We start from the raw sequence: 17,571 nt of genomic DNA, 5'->3' as shown, positions 1-17,571 counted from the left end.
GGCTGTTGGATGGAATGCAAGAAATTCTGTATTTGGTGTGGATACATGCATGCTTTGATCTTTTTGTGTTGGCACAATAAATGTTACAGATCTATGCAGATTGGTTTTCTTTCTTAAATCACTTTTGGTGTTTCTTTGCCGGTTTGTAAGAATGAACGTGTCATATCTATTAAAAAAAACAAAAAACAACGAAGCCTTGAAAACATTGTTATACGAACCAGATTTATTGTATTTCTCTTGTGTAAAAATGCAGAGCAGAAGTGTATAAAAGTGTCCCATTCCTCAGAGGATGAACCGTACATGGCACATGTTGCCTATTAGTGTTTTGTAACCTATGAAGTAGTTGTCCTGTGGTGAACTAGAATAGACTAATTTAATTTGTTACCATCTGTTCACCTCACCTTGCCCTGTATTAGAATATGACTCTCATTAAAGGTCTCAGGGAGTAATTGACTCTGCTGGAGGATCATGTGTCCACAGAGGTGCTCAGGATTTGTCTAAAAACATTTCTCTGGTGGCTTTTATATACAAAGATTAAACTGATAACATGGATTCTTGTAGAAACTGCTGCTAAAAGATTTCACCAACAGCGAAAGGAAGTCTTTGGTTGCTTGTTTGCAACATTCAGGCCTCATGAAACAAACACCACCACCACACCGAGTGCTTCATCTAGAAGAAAAACAAATCCTCCCTGATGAGGGACACCTGCTTTCCTCTCCATGATTATTCCAAAATGCGATCCTCAGTCTATTTTGCAATAACATTGCTCGGCCAGGTAGGCCTGGCCTGACATTTTGGGACCGTCGCAGTAATTCCGGAGCACAAGGCGAAAGCTGACCATCAGGTTGTCCCAGGTTTCGTGGTACAGTCTGAGTCACAGTGGCAGGTCACATGGCAGACTGAAGCAGGGTTATATTAGTTCCCTTAATGAGGTTTTCATCTTCTCCATCGATCAGAGGGTCCCACTGATTAAAGTTCTTCTCCAGACCTGCAAAGTCCAAGATTATCTTTAAACCAAGCCGACTTAGCCTGAAGCTAGCAGTGAATAGGAGGGGATTCTCTTACCAAGGTGGCGCTGCAGAAAGGCTAAAGTTGCTTTGTTGCAGAGGTCTATGGCGAGTTCTGGGTCAATCTCTCCCTTCAACTTCAACAGCTTCCCAATCCAGTTCCTTGTCAGGAAAGTGAAGTCTGGAAAGCTCTGGTGGACTGTACCTCTGAAAGAATGGAGTCAGGAAATTACGTCTTTTTCTGCATCAAATCCACCACCACTGTGCTCTGTGCCGTACCTGATGGTGATCATTTTCCTCGGTATGACGGCCGAGTCCAGCTTCCTCATGCGACTAATGTTTCCTGCCCACTGGAACTTTTCTGAGTTGATGAAGAATATGGGTTGCTTCACTTGTGGAAAGGTCTCGTCCTCTAAAGGAAACATCCAGGCATCGAGTGCTATTCCACACCTGAGTGGGAGAGATGAGTTTAGAGGCTTTGGAGCTGATTATTCCTCCACATTGCTCTCAACTCTGAAGTTATTTAGGGCTAAAGTTCAGATGCACTATTGTACTGGTTTAGATAGATTTGTACACAGCATATATATATATATATATATATATATATATATATAAACTCTGTTGCATTCAATCTGTGTTTGTGTAATAATCTGTTTCTAAAAATAAAAATGTCTAAAGGTTCCACCCACATATTTTACTGCTTCAGATCCCTCTACAGCGTGGACTCCTCAAGTCATTTCAGTGAAGAGGGATGCCCTTTTTTCTTTGTGATTGGATGCATTTATCCTTTAATTATTATCCTTATATTCTGAAAAAAACTTCTGTCTTGTCTGACCCCAAAGACATTTGACTATTTTATAAAAAATATTCGCTCAAACTGAATTTGATAGCAGCAACACAGTTTAAAGAAAGTTGTGATGGAGGCAGCAAAAACCTGGAGAAACAAGTTCCCGCTAATTAGCTTAATAGGCAACAGGTCATTAACATGACTGGGCATTGAAAAAAAAGGACCTTCAAGAGGCAGAGTCTCTCAGAGACCTGCAAAAAACTGCACACAATTACGGAATAATGTTCCTCAACGTAAAATTGCCAAGACATTACAGTGAAATGTATAAAAAGATTCTGGAAACATCTTTATGTGCAAGGGACATGGCCAAAGTTCGTCATTATAGCCCCTGACCTTTGGGCCCTCAGACGTGATCCTGTTGTGGAAAAACGGGCGCAGGAACACTTCCAGAAATCATTGAACACAGTTCACCGTGCCATCCATAAATTCTGGTTAAAGCTTCATCGTGCAAAGTGACTGACCAAACTGACCAAAATATGCCAAACTGCGCGAGAACTATGCTGAATACGAAAAACTGAACTGACTTGATGTAAAATCTTACTCAATTATGTACAGACTCTTGCTCCAATCAGTACCACATGGTTATGTCCTAATGTGTGCTGTCACGCGATTGTTCTGATAATGGACGACAGGTAACAACACCACAGACTGTTCTTGTTATAGCACCTACTTGGAAAACTGTCGAACAAACAAGTGCAATGGACTGACATCGCATTTGTATTATGAAGAAAGTCAACTGGTGTCCACACTGTTGCAACAACTCGCTGTGTGTAAGAGGACGTGCACATTGAGCCTTGCACACACACACTATCTGATGGTGACATTTATGTCACGCAAGTCCTAACGAACTCTCACAAACATGCAAACTCTTAAAAACTGTTTCAATGAAAGGCCTGATAAAAGTGCAGCCGAGGCGGTAATCTGTTCTTCGTGAAGATCCCTCCTGATTGGCTGCTCAGTTCAGCTCCTACAGTTACTGATGCAGCTGTATCATATCTGGGAGTCATTTTATCTGATCAACATGGCACAGCTTGTACTTTAAAGGGGAACTCTGGTATCTTTAAACTAAGACCTTATTTATGGCATGAAATACGTATATCTACTCGCATTCGTTCATTCATTCTTCTTAAAGTATTGGTGAAATAAAGACAGATAATGCCTTATTTAGAGGCTGCATCGTCCCTGCCCTGTTCACTCGTTATATGGATATACGCCGATCGCGAGTTATCTAAATAGCTCCTGATGGACGCCAACTTTCACCAAACTGTTCTCGGCGAGTAGATAAGCGTATTTCATGCCAGAAATAAGGTCTAGGTTTAAAAATACCGGAGTTCCCCTTTAAAGGCGCAAAACTGTTTCAACTGCAAAAGAAAACAACAAAAAAGTCCCAGCAGATCTTTTTTTGGGCTCCAAAGCAAAGAGATACATACAAAACTCCTACTTTTCATATATATATATATATATATATTTTTTTTCATTATTATTTTTCTTAAAATCTTCCATTTGGACTAAGTTGTCCATTACATAAAATGCCAAAACCCAAAAAGTGCAGACAGTGATCTTTTCTGCAGCCACTGAATGCACCATTGTTTTCTTTTTCTGCTCCTGAACAGTTTGGATCTCTTCATTAGTATCTGGGCTTCTTTGGGTTTTTTTTAATTCACATTCAGACAATCTGAATAAAAAAAAAGGTGAATGGAAACTAAAACGCGTGTGCCTCTTGTGGATGTCCACCTCAGGTGTTGTTTGTTTCTGGTTAGTGCAACTTCTTCTACCGTACTAAAACAATTTGTGACGTAGCCTATAGACCGCCACCCTCTGGTCACACTGCACAGCCCAGTTTATTTGCTTCAAACCCGTTGATGGAAAAACTGCTTGCTTCGCTTGTGTATGCTCACATGTATGGATGACGGATGTATATTTCAAAAGCACCTACTTGAATTTAACCTCTTTGCACAGAGCTTCGACAACTGTCGCTCCCCCGAAGGAATGCCCCACCACTGCGATCTTACACAGGTCCATGGAATTCTGTTGGCCAGGAGACAAGGGCAGACAGATAATGAGTGAAAAGCATTATGACAGTGATCCATGTCAACAAATTTTTATGAGAAGACAACCGAGTTCTCATGCTGGATAATGCCTGAAACACAACGGTGAAACCTGATCAGTGGAAGCACGTCGGTTTGATTTGAGTTGATGTAGCAATCACCTCCAGTGTTGTCCAGTCGAACTGCGTCTGCAAAACATTTTGCACAGGCACTCCCGAGTTGATTTCAGTGAGCTTATTCAGAGCCAGAATGCATTCGCTCGCTCTTTGTTTCACCTGAGGAAGACAAAAAGAAAAGAAAAACAAAACTATGTGGAAAGGGTCGGATACATCTTCCACCATGTATAGTCAAAATTGATGTCAAGTGACAAACCACGTTAATGTTGAGTTGCCACGAAATTGGAAAGAAATAAGAGTGATGAAACAATGATGTGGTTTGATTGAGTGTTAAGCTGGTACTGCTTCCTAAGTGTGAAGTGGAGCTGTTGTGTAATTCAGCAGCACCGGGCTTCATACTGACAAGCATGACACAGCTGTGTTTTCTAACTTCCTTCACACAGCGACTCTGGTACGCTGCTGGAGCTCATCTCTCTAGTAGGTGCAGTTGAATGGAGTAAACTGCTCTCACCTGGTTGTTTCTCAGGGGGAATTCCATCTCTCCGTGCTTCAGAGCTCTGTAGTACATCCACTCCTGCACCAAGTCGTCCTGGTGCGAAGCTGATGTCTTTAACTGATGCTCACTGGCCTTCTCTGACTCTGTCTTCTCACGAAAATAATAGGTAGCCGAGGCCGACTGGTCCCTGGAAAGAAATGGCCACATCACTAGCAGCAGAACAGATCATCAATACGTCTATTATGCAACGATAAAACTGTAGTTTGAGCACCATCTAACCAAACATCCTGTTTCAGGAAATATTTACGAGATATCTATCATTACTGTTCTGGGGAGGTTTGTTTGCCATGTTCACACTTTTTTTCTAACATCTGAGACGATGAAATGAAGAAGCACTGGCTGTGTGGCCGGGCTGACTCATGACCCCCGCCACAGCCAACACAACCTGGACGACACGACACGCACGTGCTTTATTTAGCTTTAACCACTGCTGAAACTCTGTGAAAAACCACCTCAATTCCAATGACTGGCAGAGCAGCTGTGGCCATTATGTTCATCTCCATATGGTCCCCTTGTCTCTATACTGAAAAGAAATGTGATGACCTGGTTCGTACCATTGTCTGCACACCCTTTCCACTCCTACTCCGCGGATAAACAGACAGCCGCTCGCAGAGGAGACTGCTCTCTGTCATTGTTCGCTTGGCACACATTCAACTAGAATTTCTTCCGAATGACACATGGCCTTAGTTTCACATTTTTAACATCTACATTCTCATTAAATACGCTTCAGATGTGTGATGACTCTACTTGATATACGTTCTGAGTGACTTTTGAACAGCAGCCTTCTAATCCAGATGCATCTCCGACATGAAACTGGTTTGTTTTTTTTAACGGACTAAATCCTAATATCAAGATGGCGGTTAGCTCAAAAGTGTTTCTTTATTCAAATACCTGTGTTCCACGGATGCCACGATGAAGCCCTGAGAGGCCAGCTCTGCACATATAGCCGAATACAAAGTCCTAGGAAACACCAGTTCCACGCGTTAGACATTGAGTTAACAGTTATGATGAGTGAACACAGCAGGTGTGCGAGTATACCTGAAGGCTCCAAGGCCATGGGAGAAGATGACTACAGGACACTTCTCGTTAGATTTAAACGGAGCATCCATGTAGGCTGGGATCTTATAGGTCCCTGAAATAAAGAGGCAACACACACATTAGCTGTGTGAAGAACACCATTAATATCCTTGTACATGTGAACCATTTAACTGTGCTGGGGTTAGGGTTAGGGTTGTTTCCCACAGCGTCAGCCATGTTGCTGCTTTTCCCACCACTTCCTACCACATGATATTTGCCTTGAAGAATTGAAACAAACTGCTTCTAGTTTTTTGGGTTTTTTTTGCTGATTTGCAGGTGTCATTATTTGCTGTTCGGCAACATCTCAAACAACACCGGATGACTCCTCAATTCTCCTGTTACTTCCTGTCCAACGACGCTTCAGTTTCCAACTGACTAAAATCTTTGATTTGAATTTTACAGCGTGGAGGCATGAAGAGGAATCGTGTGGCTGCTTGAAATGATAAAAAGCATTTGCCAGATCTGCAGTTTAGATAAATATGAAATGAGTCATTTGGTTTTTTGTTTTTTTTGGGGGGGGGGGTTCTAGCTCCAGGTTGCCTTCGACAGCCAACTTGTTTTACTCCAAAAATGCACAGATTCTGAGATGTACCCGGCAGCAGAGGAGCCTCAAGACAAACTGTGGGAAAGCGGCATGGAAAATATAAGCCTCTTCCAGCTGAGATATTTCTGTTATGATCACACAAAGTGACGGCAGTCAGATTAAATCATTGTGACCAGCTGATTAAGTAATGAGCATAAAAAGGCAGAGAAACTCTGTTCTAGTTTCACATTGAAAAACTCCTCACGATTCCTTTTCTGCTGTAAAACAGTTTCAGATAAAGCGGATGTTTCTACTGGAAGTTATTTACCAAAGAGGTAGTTGAAAATCCTTTCGCCGATACTCCTGTTGATCTTCATGAAGTCTGCCAGGCCGTTAAAATACTCCCTGCAAGGCACCCACGTGGGTTTTTCGGCGTTGTCGGTCTCCTGACACGGATAGTAAAGCCTGAAGAAGCTGCCCTGTCAACGAGACAGAAAAAGAGATTCACGAGGTTCAGAAACAAAAGGCACAACAGTCTCACTCCATGCCTGTGACAGAATATCTCACATATCTTGCCAATATTGCAGTTTCCTCCAAAAAGATGCTGTCATTCTTCAAGAGGAATGAAAAAATTTGTCCCTCAGGAGGAAAAAAAAAAAACACTCATTGTGTTTCCACAACAAGTCTCTTCGCCTCACTGACCAGCAAAGAAGTTGACATCTCTTTTGTTTAGTTTTTTTCATTTCACCTGTGCTGTGTGGTCCATCATGAAGTCTGTGCAGCCCACGGGGTGGGGGCCTTTGGCAGGAGGGATCCCGAGATTACTGCAAGAGTTCCCCATGGCGAAGACACCGAGTGTGTACAACCTCTGCTCTGTCAAAGAGAAACACACATATCTGAAAAAAAAACCGAGAACACCTTCAGGCTCACAGCTGTGACACAAACGGCTCCAAAGTGACTAGAAAAGGGGCTCGGACAGGCGATTTTAAATCACAGCAGATTGCGAACACATGCAACTTGAATATTAGTATTCATCTCTTTATATGCTTTTTAAAGTTAGCAATAAAGTGCTTTTCTTAATGAGTTGGAGAGTTACTTTTCTTGTCGGCGACAAAACAAGCTGCACTTACGTAACTTGAGCTGACTTTACCAGCAGTTTACTGAACAACCACAGAACCCCGCGTTTGTGACAATTTACACATTTCAATACTTAACAACGTTCGCGCTGTCAGTGAAAACGTTGAGTTTCACTTCTTACCTGTCCTTGCCCACTCGTAAATTCTCTTCACTCCTAGCTGTATAATACCTCCATGGGAAAACATCGACCGCCCGTCGTTTCAAAAGCGAGCTAACCCGAAGGATACGCTCTATGGCAAGCTGCTCGCAGCGAAAAACACTGACATAAACGGCTTCGCACGTAATTAAACCTACCAGAGAAGCAGATATTTATTTGGTGCCAACGTTGCTACGTCTATCCCGTGACATTGCCACATAGTAATGCACTTTATCACAACAGAGTATCGGTATGAGTCATATGGGACCAGTTTGACCTAATCGTGCTAGTAACAACTTGCATAAGATCCAGAGGGAACTATGGACAGGGTTCAGTCACCGCACCGTCGCTTGACAGTCGCCCCGCCCTGCCCCAGCTGAAACGTAACTCAGAATGATATAGACTATATGCTACCATACGTTAAGGATAGACCGCTGAGCTCATATCAACACAATAGCTGTCGTAGCAGCGCCTCTACGTCTGCTCTCACAGTCTCTGCTACGATTGGGTGAATTTTTCCATACAGGCTCTGGTTAGACAGCAAAACTGACTAACAGCCCTGCAGTCGATTGGCACGTGCATTTGTTGACATGTATTGTCGACACCTTACCTAATAAATACATTTATTTGATATATTTTAGGTACCGTGGCAGCCTTTTGGGCGCCAACTTGTGCAGTTACATCCTCTCTCTGAAAAAAAACTAATTTATGTGTCTGTAGTTTACTGCTTGACTTGAGCAGAGTCGTCCTCCAGGCCTGTAGGGGGCGACAAAGGGCAAACGTCAGGGAAACTAAACGAGCGGAGACAAAACAATGATGCTGTGTTAGCAAAGCTGACTACATTAGTCTAATTTATCCGTCACTCCGTGTGTTAAAATGAAATTGGTGAGTAAAGTGCACTTAAGTTAGGAACGCGATTTGTGTAAAAGGTGCCAAATAAAATAAAGAATGTAGAAATCACGTTGCACGCCTTGAAATTAGCGTTAGCCTGGTAGCTAGACGCAGCGTTTGATAGCTACTTATACACTCAGTATTGCAATCAGCTAAATGCAAAGCTATAGTGTGTAAACTAAGCCCTATATGGTGCCCGGTAAAAGAAAAGCACCCATTCGACTATTTAATCTGGTGTCACTTAATTAACCATTCTTATTGTAGTATTTCTTTACTCGGTAATTCTTTGTTCTGTGAGCAACAGCTTTGTAATTAACACCAACAGTTGACAAACAACACTTTTCTCCTATACTTACTCTGAAGTTGTTTCTACTATACCTGCGTTGGGTTGTTGGCACAGATTTTCCTCCTGACCTGTGTTTTCCCTCTTTGCAGTATTGCTTATCTGGGCATCCTACATTGCCTTGCAATGTCCTCAAGTTCAAATCCACCACTATTATGTTGGACTGTGGACTGGACACCACATCAGTCCTCAACTTCCTGCCGCTTCCTTTAGTGCACAGGTAAAGCGTATTTATTATTTAAAATTCGTTCACTTCTGGGTGGAATATCCATTTCATGTGTCGTCCCACGATGGTGGAATGACCTACCGAGCGCTACCAGAACAGGGGCGTCCCTGTCTATCTTCAAGAAGCTCTTGAAAACCCAGCTCTTCAGAGAGCATCTCCTATCCCAGCACTTACACTGTACTTCCCTACCCCCTCTATCTCTGCATTTTATCTTTCTATACTTTCCTCTATGCCTGCACTCTATCTCTACTCCACCTCTGACAGAGTCTGACTAGTGGGTTCCTTCTATGTAGTTTATTGTGAGCTTTTTATATAGCTTGTTATATCTTCATTTGTTGCTTCGCTTTGGATAAAAGCGTCTGCTAAATACATAAACATAAACATTTGTCTGAATCGTGATGTTGTCTGTTTTTGTTCACCAGCCCTAGACTCTCCAAGCTCCCTGGCTGGATTTCAAAGGACGGAACAATAAACTTGGAAAAGGTATGAATAGTTGTTTGAAGTGTTTAGAATTTACTGAGGATAGCTTGCATGCCGTTTTGTTTGGTCCTATGTAAGGTATAGAGGTATTGGTATTTATCTGTGGTTTAAGACTTCACATTTAGAAAAACTATTTTTTTCCCCTCCATCTTCCCAGGAGCTGAAAGAGTGCGCTGGAAGGGTGTTTGTGGACGCACAGCCAGAGTTCTGTCTCCCTGAGGTACCTGAAGTCTTTGGCCTCTTTGTTTATCTTTAACACAAAGCGACGTTCAAGAAACCTTTTCTTCTCATCACCATGATCCATAAAGTGTGATTACTGCCATTAGGCTCCTTTTACAGCTTGCACTTCAAAGGGAAAAGCTAAAAGCTGCTCTTCATCGAGTATTGACACACATTTGGTCTTAATCGCAGACTTTTGCCACTGTGTCAAATGCAGAGAGAATTGCTGGACTTGTCCACCATTGACGTCATCCTCATCTCCAACTACCACTGTATGATGGCCCTCCCCTACATTGCTGAGCACACAGGCTTCACAGGGACCGTGTACGCCACAGAGCCCACTCTGCAGATTGGAAGGTAAGGACACAGGAAAAGAAAACATCATTGTATTGTTATAATTCTTTAAAATGAAAATAACCACACGACTCGGACACTGTTAAATCCATGTTTCATTTGAGTTAAGCATTTAATTTTTTTTTATAGTAGCCTACATACATGGTGGCTTATGGCGCATTGAAGAAATGACCACTTTGTTATTTTGTCAGACTGCTGATGGAGGAGCTCGTGAACTTCATGGAGAGAGTTCCTAAAGCGCAGTCTGCCACCTGCTGGAAGAACAAGGAAATGCAAAGGTTGGTACAGTAAAAAAAAAAAACATGCTACACTTCCAGCTCCTGTTGTTCCAGCTCTTGTTGTTGTTTCCTGGGTTTAATATCTGCAGTTGAAGCACAATGTATTTTTTATTTTTTAATTCTCTTGTCTCTGTCTGATCACAGTTTCATTAATATTCAGCTGCTTTATTGAAATGAATACAATATGGTATAAATGGGTTATGTTACTGTATCAGGATGCTTCCGGGGCAGCTGAAGGATGCAGTGGATGTGTGGACATGGAAGCGATGCTACAGTATGCAGGAGGTCAATTCGGCCCTCAGTAAAGTCCAGCTTGTGGGTTATTCTCAGAAAGTGGTAAGAATTTATTGATTTGTTTTTTAATTTTAGCTCTTTAACAGATAGCTGTGTGTATACACGACAAAAGAGGACTGTGCACTTTCTTGCAACGTGGACTTTTGTTGACCGTCGTTGCCTGCAGACGTGACCTGGAGGCTGCTAGTGTTTCAGGCGAGGTGTCAATCAAAAGCTAAGAAGGCTGACTATAATTAGAAATGCAAATGTGACTTTTAAGAGAGAAAATTAAAGACGTGAGGCTCAGCTGTTGGCTTATTAAAAATCATTCAACAGCAAACTGTGGGAATATGTTTAAGAAATGTTTTTTTGGGGGGAGCTAAAGGTTTACAGAACTGGGTTGTTGGGACACAATGAAACATGCAGTCAGCACAGGATTTATTGCTGTACTTTCTAATTAACAGCTGCATCTTTCCTCCCTCTGCATGTCCCCTCTTAGTTTTCTCAAAGTTTCTCTTGTCTTCTCCAGGAGTTGTTTGGAGCGGTACAGGTCTCCCCATTAAGCTCGGGCTACTCCTTGGGCAGCTCCAACTGGATCATCCAGTCCCATCATGAGAAAGTGGCCTACGTGTCGGGATCATCCCTCCTCACCACACACCCACAGGTGACCGGCGGGCCCGATCACATGAAATTACACGTGGTGCCGCATGAGGAGCTACCAGTCTTTAAGAGACCCCTGTTCTGTAGAAGTTTAGAAGTCAGATGAATATTTAAAAAAAAAAAAGTAGTTATACGATTAATCTTTCAGGGTTTGTTTGTTTGTTTGTAAATCAAAGCGGAATGACTTTAGGGAGTCTTGTGGTTTTTCTCCCTTTAATAACTTTGTTTTCCAAAGCGACCTTTCTCGTAGGATGGGGGATTAATTAAAGCATCCATCCTTTTCTTCTCCCAGCCGATGGACCAGAGTTCCCTGAAAAACAGTGACGTTCTCATTCTGACTGGCCTCACTCAGATGCCCACGGCTAACCCAGACGGCATGCTGGGCGAGTTTTGCAGTAACCTGGGTGAGTTGAAATGTTCAAAGTAAATCGTTCTCGCACCCTTTTTAGATTCTTCTTTATTTATTGAGGCTTCGTCCCTGTCTCATTTGTGTGGACCTGTAGCCATGACGATCCGGGCAGGAGGCAACGTGCTGGTACCTTGTTACTCCTCAGGAGTCATATACGATCTGCTGGAGTGTCTGTACCAGTTCATCGAGAGCGCCAACTTGGGGACCACGCCCTTCTACTTCATCTCACCTGTAGCCAACAGCTCGCTGGAGTTCTCGCAAATCTTTGCAGAGTGGTGAGAAGCTGCATCTCTAAAGCCTTCTTAACAGAAGTCGACTGTGTTTATTGTTTGTTGCTTTACAGAACCGTTATGGGTGGAGTCGTGATTTCTTTGCTTTAAATGATTTCAGGCTTTGTCACAACAAGCAATCAAAGGTGTATCTTCCAGAGCCACCATTCCCGCATGCAGAGGTGAGTCCTGCTGCTGTGTGAAGAACAGCGCTGCGTTTGAGAGAAAGTCCCGATTATCTGCTGGCAGATGTGCTCTGACTCTGCGAGCCAAACGCATCGTTATTTCTTTCTGCCGAGTCTTTATTTTTGAAGTGGTCGTGGCCCCCAGAACAAATATTTTGTCCACCCCTGAAACGTGCACAAGTCATGTGAAAAAGGAAGTGCACGCACTTTCAGCCCAGATCATCGGCCCTCCACCACCAGATTGATGGGCAGCAACAATTGCCTCATTGCTGATGTTTTTCCTTCTTGGCAACGTGTTAAAACACACCTGAAGGATCCAGACCGCTTCTGCTTTCATGAAGCTGCTCATACTTACTGATGATCAGTTTTAAGTATTTTTGATGAGCAGCACCTGCCTGCTACTTACCCACCACCTCTGTATTATAGTCTTTATAAACGATCTATTAAAATTGTGTAATAGTCATGTTTTGTTTTTCAGGTTTAATGGACCTAATTTTAAGACCTGATCAGGATCGGATGTTTTGTTATGTACTGATACATAAGACCTTAGAATTGAAGGAGGGTGTACATGACTGTATTAGCTCTACTGGACAGCGTAAGATTTGTTGCTTTCATAACTAGGTGCCCTGAATCTCACCTCAAGGAAAGTTGTGTCATTTATTAAAGCCGGAAACTTTACAAACAAATGAACAAAATACTTCAGGCTTACAGTTAATTCAGGAAAAAAAACCCAGATTAAAGCAGAATTGGGGCAAACATACTTTTCTTCCTTGTTCATGGAGTCCTGTGTTGTTTCAGCTGATCCAAACCAACAAGCTGAAGCACTACCCCAGCATTCACGGAGACTTCAGCAGCGAGTTCCGTCAGCCCTGTGTGGTTTTCACCGGTCACCCCTCCCTCCGCTTCGGGGATGTGGTTCACTTCATGGAGCTGTGGGGCAAATCCAGCCTCAACACCATCATCTTTACAGGTCACTACCTCACACGGGATACTGTGTCATCAGACAGGAAGGAAAAGCCTTCCTGGAGCTAAACTACATGTTTGACTTTGTCTCATCAGAGCCGGACTTCTCCTACCTGGACGCCCTCGCTCCTTACCAGCCGTTAGCCATGAAATGTGTTTACTGTCCTATTGACACGCGGCTCAACTTCCATCAAGTTTCAAAGCTGCTGAAGGAAGTCCAGGTATCCTGCTGACTAATCACTATCCCATTCCCAGATCTCAGACCTCTTCAAATTTCACAGAATTGGAAGAAAAATATGAACAAAAAAGCAGCAACTGAAATTACACCCACATGAAATGACTTAAGAATGAGGAGTTGAGGAGGTTTGACAGTTGACTAACAGACTGATAAAACATCCTGAGAGTCTTCTATAGATTGCTTCCGCTGAGGGAAGCAAATGCTTAACTGTTGTCGCAGGAACTGACCCAGTTGGTCCCGTGTGTCGAAATCATGTCGAAATTGGATTAAAAAAAACCTTGGAACAGCTGTGATTTAAATACTAAAGTAAATGACAAACTATATTGTCATTTATAGTTGAAAGTGAGTACGTTTTAGTGCTGCCTCATCAATGCTGCTAGCGGTTTTTGAAAAGAAAAACGGGTTTCCCAAAATGTTTCAGCTTTTTTTTACTCGTTGTTGCTCACTTTGGCGACCATAATCGCGGCCTCGGTTTACAAGCGTAAAACCCCCCCCACAGCTGATCGCCTTCCTCTCTCACAGCCCCTCCACGTGGTCTGTCCCGAGCAGTACACCCAGCCTCCTGTGAGCCAGTCCCACCGCTCTGATCTGATGCTGGAGCTGCAGCCTCCTCCGATGCCCTACAGACGCTGCTCCGTGCTCAACCTGCCGTTCAGACGCCGCTACGAACGAGTTTACATACTGCCTGAGGTACGTCACAGTCTTTCCTCTGGTTGTGAATATGACTGTCTGAAGATAATCGGTACCTTTTGCAGACAGATGTCGAGGACGTATCTTAAATAAATACTTAAACAAACGTGCGGCGCTTCACTCGATGTCAGAGTAACTGAAATGTATGATGTAAATATTCAGATTGCTGTCCACCAACATGTGGCCAGCTTTCATGGTTAGCTTCTGATTCTTCTCTCCTCAGCTGGCCAACTCGCTGGTGCCCGCTGAGGTGAAACCCGGCATCTCCGTGGCAACTGTGTCTGCAGTGGTGCACTCCAAAGACAACAAGCACACGCTCCAGGTGAGTGCACGGAATGCGTTGAAGATGCATGCGACGTCCCTCTGCAGCCTGCTGACGTTTTTCTTCCACGTTGTTGGCAGTCGGTGCCCAAACCGCCTCCTGCGCCCCCCAGCAAGAAGAGGAAGCGGGTGATGGAGGAGCCCCCGGTAGTGTTGGCCCCCAAACCCCTGCTGAGCGGAGCTGTGCCCCTGGAAGCTTTTCTGGCCACGTTACAAAAGGTGTGACATATGCACATCATAACTCACTCATGAAATGGAACCTCTATCCTCTTAGCTCTTAAAATCTCTTAGTAGCACATCCTTGGGATAAGTTGTGCTTATCTTGCATTTGTTCTGTTTCTGTCGCAGCATGGGATCACAGAGGTCAAAGTGGAGGAGACGGCAGACGGACACATCCTGCACCTGCAGGCCGAGGACACGCTGATCCAGCTGGAGGAGGACGGGACGCACATCGTCTGCGATAACAACGAGCCGCTGCGTGCGACACTCAGAGACCTGGTGCTCCGTTTCCTGCAGAAGCTCTAGGTTTAGTTTTGTTAATAAACGGCACTCTTTAATTTGTGACAGCAGGAGACTGTGAGGGGGTGGTAGCGGTCACATTGAACACTGTAATATTTACAACAGTTTTAAAGTAAAGCCCAGTTTAATTTTTTATAAAACACACACAGATGGATTATTTTCTATTAAAATACGTTGGAGAAAAGCACATCCGGTGACTCAGATCATTGCCATGAAGTCTTGTGAATTGTGAAGGTGGAGGCGCCGATGTCAGCCATGATGGCGCATTTACGAAATGAGGAAGCTGGGGACTTGCGTATTTGGTTGGGCGACACTCACTTTCCACCTCTGTCACACACTGCTGAACAAAGCGTTTGGTTACGACACGCTGATGATCAGCTATGATTTCTGTTATGGAGACTTTTTGTTGGTTCCCTTTTCCCTCCTGTCACCGAGTAAAAGCGCTGACTTTTCACTATTTAGTGTGAATGTGTTGAAATAAGATTAGGGAAGATCTGAATTGTGTGTTATTAGTAGCGTAGAATTCTCCAGAACTGATGGGCCTTTTTATCAGAAGACCCACCAGATGGCTTTTTGTTTGCCACGTGATGATCGCTAAAGAGCTGAAGTATCAGTTTATAAGCAGAGAAGGTCGTTACAGTCACATGTCACTGAACCCCCCGGACCAATGTGCATGTCGTCTGAATTGTCTACCTGCCTGAAAGGGCGAGTTTCGGTCACAGGATCTCACTGAACGACAGAACCAACTTCACTCTTGGTCAGATCTGTGTCCTGTTGAGCCTTTCCACCACCTATTTTAAATCCAATGACTGTTTCTACAGACAGAAGCACAGCTGAATGGGGTCTCCAGAGTCCCACACTGTGGCTAACCTTAGGCAATTCAGGGGTGATAATGCCTCAATCGACATGCACATTGATCAGGGGGTTCAATCAGTGGGTTTACATGAGGAGATTAACTCGATTATAGCTATAGTTGGGTTATGCTCCTTATCTATATATCGATCCTATCCACTTTCATCTCCAGGCATGTTAAGTGGGCAATCGGATCGAGTTATCCCAGGTTCTTAATTCGATCGCAAGAAACCCGATCCGATTCAGTTTCTTGTCGGATTAAGCTTGTTACATGAGCTGAATAACAATCTTATTGTAATTTAGCCATTAATCCGATCCGATTTCCCGCATGTAACCACACTGAATGATAATGTGACTGTGATGACCCTCTCTGCTCATAAGCTGATACTCCAGTCCACACCATCTAATTCAGAACTGAAGAAGCCTTTCGGATTAGAGGCGAAACGTCTCCTGAGATCCAAGAAGAGGTCCAGCTGCCCTTATTCAAACTCTTATGGCCATATTTAAAGGTGAAATAACTAATCTTTAAATCACTCATTTCATCAATACAAAAATAAATCTGTCAGTGAATTGGTGTAAACATTGTGACTGGAAACGACTGCTAAGCTATCAATGAATTGGTCATCGATGAAAAGTTGTCTCAGTCGTGTGGGAAGGAAAGGTTTTTAAAGCTAGTTCTCTGTCCTAAAACAAGTAAAAACCACACCAGAAGAAACAAGACAGATTCCACCGCATCATTAAAGTCCAACTGACTGCTTTATCAGGAAAAAGGAGGCTTAGATAGCAGTCAGGTGCTGTAAATCAACTGCAGTTGATTAGCTCATCACAAATGTGAGCACCTCTGCCTTCAAAAGATAATGTCGTGATGATGTCAACAATCAGACCTCAACATGACTAACATGCTGTGCATTAAGTGAACGTCTGCAGACCTCGATGAACTAAAGAGGGTGGCCAAAATTCCTCCACAATGACGCCATACAGACAACAATTACTACGGTTTAAGGTGGTTCCACGAGTTCCTGAATCATGGGATGTTTCACACCAGTAGTCTTGGCTTAAATTGTTTTTAATAAAGACACAGCTAATGTGTCGTGTTTTGGTCACCTGATGTTTATCTCATTTTAAGACCCAATAAGGACCAGACATTTTTTTGTTGTTATAAATGTCTTATTACATCCTAATATGTAAACCTTAGAACTGAAGGAGGAACGAACAGCTTCCCATTGGCTGCGATACACACCAAAAAAGAAAGAGCCGGTTTGTTGTCATCCGTGTCTCAAAATATTTAATTGGTGCAGGGTTGACGTGCATCTAAAATACATTTAATAATAAGCTTTAAATGTACAATATCTTACAGTGTACTACATGTTTGATTGATAATACAACTGTCTGCAGCAGGTGGGACATCGAGGACAGCGGCCCTCTGATGCCTGTGTCATAGCAAGAACACTCACACACACAAAAAAATAAAATATATATAAAAACACCCTTTTCCATCAGTGACGAATAAGCAAATCCCACAAACATGGACAGATGTAACAAATTTAACAAACAGCCGGTTTGTCCAGATGGGCAGTAAATCGGTCAGGGAAAAGAGACAAAGGTATCCGGGTGTTTGTTGCATCTCAGCAGGTATTGGCATAAAAACACAGCTGACACATTTTGTTTCTAGCAGAAAGAGCAAAGGGAGGGTTTATTAATTGTAGAGTTATCATCCCCTCTTTGTTCTTGCTGCTAGTGTACAGAGGCTACAGGCAGTGCACTGGAAAGGTTTTAAGAGTGTCGACAGCATTTCGTGGCGTAACCCTGGCAGCTTTGTAATGATCATAACTCCGTCTCGGTGCAGTTACGTCAGTCCGAGGCTCTTTTGTTCTTGAAGTGAGCTCAGCTCGAGGAAAAATAAAAAAGGTGGACAGCGGAGGTAGCAGAGGTTTTGGAGGGCAAGGTGGGAGAC

General features: G+C 43.2%; 2 protein-coding genes across 5 annotated transcripts; one reads left to right on the top strand and one right to left on the bottom strand.

The window, feature by feature from the left end:
- Positions 1-200: 200 nt before the first annotated feature.
- On the bottom strand, positions 201-7,754 carry pla2g7 (phospholipase A2, group VII (platelet-activating factor acetylhydrolase, plasma)). Of its 4 annotated transcripts, none has more exons than XM_072362469.1 (11): positions 7,426-7,754; positions 6,923-7,070; positions 6,503-6,653; positions 5,613-5,706; positions 5,466-5,534; positions 4,530-4,701; positions 4,064-4,177; positions 3,791-3,882; positions 1,287-1,457; positions 1,066-1,214; positions 201-988 (listed from the first exon to the last, which is right to left on the bottom strand). In XM_072362469.1, exons 1-11 carry the CDS (start codon positions 7,494-7,496, stop codon positions 888-890), a joined length of 1,332 nt encoding a protein of 443 aa, XP_072218570.1. In that variant the 5' UTR covers positions 7,497-7,754; the 3' UTR covers positions 201-887. The 4 variants fall into 4 exon arrangements, with proteins under 4 accessions (XP_072218570.1, XP_072218571.1, XP_072218572.1 ...); XM_072362470.1 differs by having other exon boundaries at positions 6,923-7,047; positions 7,433-7,754; XM_072362471.1 differs by having other exon boundaries at positions 7,606-7,754.
- A 415-nt stretch (positions 7,755-8,169) lies between these two features.
- ints9 (integrator complex subunit 9) lies at positions 8,170-15,138 on the top strand. The gene is made up of 17 exons (XM_072362464.1): positions 8,170-8,332; positions 8,774-8,901; positions 9,330-9,390; positions 9,545-9,607; positions 9,824-9,963; positions 10,152-10,238; positions 10,454-10,574; positions 11,041-11,175; positions 11,464-11,575; positions 11,675-11,855; positions 11,971-12,031; positions 12,833-13,004; positions 13,094-13,218; positions 13,758-13,925; positions 14,149-14,247; positions 14,328-14,465; positions 14,595-15,138. The coding sequence occupies exons 1-17, from the start codon at positions 8,324-8,326 to the stop codon at positions 14,769-14,771; spliced, it is 1,977 nt and encodes a 658-aa protein (XP_072218565.1). The 5' UTR covers positions 8,170-8,323; the 3' UTR covers positions 14,772-15,138.
- Positions 15,139-17,571: the final 2,433 nt, after the last annotated feature.

The sequence above is a fragment of the Leuresthes tenuis genome, unplaced genomic scaffold, assembly GCF_036924035.1.
Source record: "Leuresthes tenuis unplaced genomic scaffold, fLeuTen1.0.hap1 SCAF_13, whole genome shotgun sequence".
Lineage (NCBI taxonomy): Eukaryota > Metazoa > Chordata > Actinopteri > Atheriniformes > Atherinopsidae > Leuresthes > Leuresthes tenuis.
The sequence above is the reverse complement of the archived record's forward strand: the minus strand, read 5'-3'. Positions and strand labels throughout refer to the sequence as shown.

What these genes read in the sequence shown, in the direction of transcription:
- pla2g7 (XM_072362469.1), bottom strand. Translation starts at nt 7,496, where the DNA reads ATGTTTTCCCATGGAGGTATTATACAGCTAGGAGTGAAGAGAATTTAC. An exon ending in TGATGGACCACACAGCACAG is followed by an intron (nt 6,654 to 6,922) that starts GTGAAATGAAAA and finishes TCTCGTTGACAG; the next exon opens with GGCAGCTTCTTCAGGCTTTA. An exon ending in TCGACTGGACAACACTGGAG is followed by an intron (nt 3,883 to 4,063) that starts GTGATTGCTACA and finishes CCTGGCCAACAG; the next exon opens with AATTCCATGGACCTGTGTAA.
- ints9 (XM_072362464.1), top strand. An exon ending in CAGAGTTCTGTCTCCCTGAG is followed by an intron (nt 9,608 to 9,823) that starts GTACCTGAAGTC and finishes TGTCAAATGCAG; the next exon opens with AGAGAATTGCTGGACTTGTC. An exon ending in TGGGTTATTCTCAGAAAGTG is followed by an intron (nt 10,575 to 11,040) that starts GTAAGAATTTAT and finishes TGTCTTCTCCAG; the next exon opens with GAGTTGTTTGGAGCGGTACA.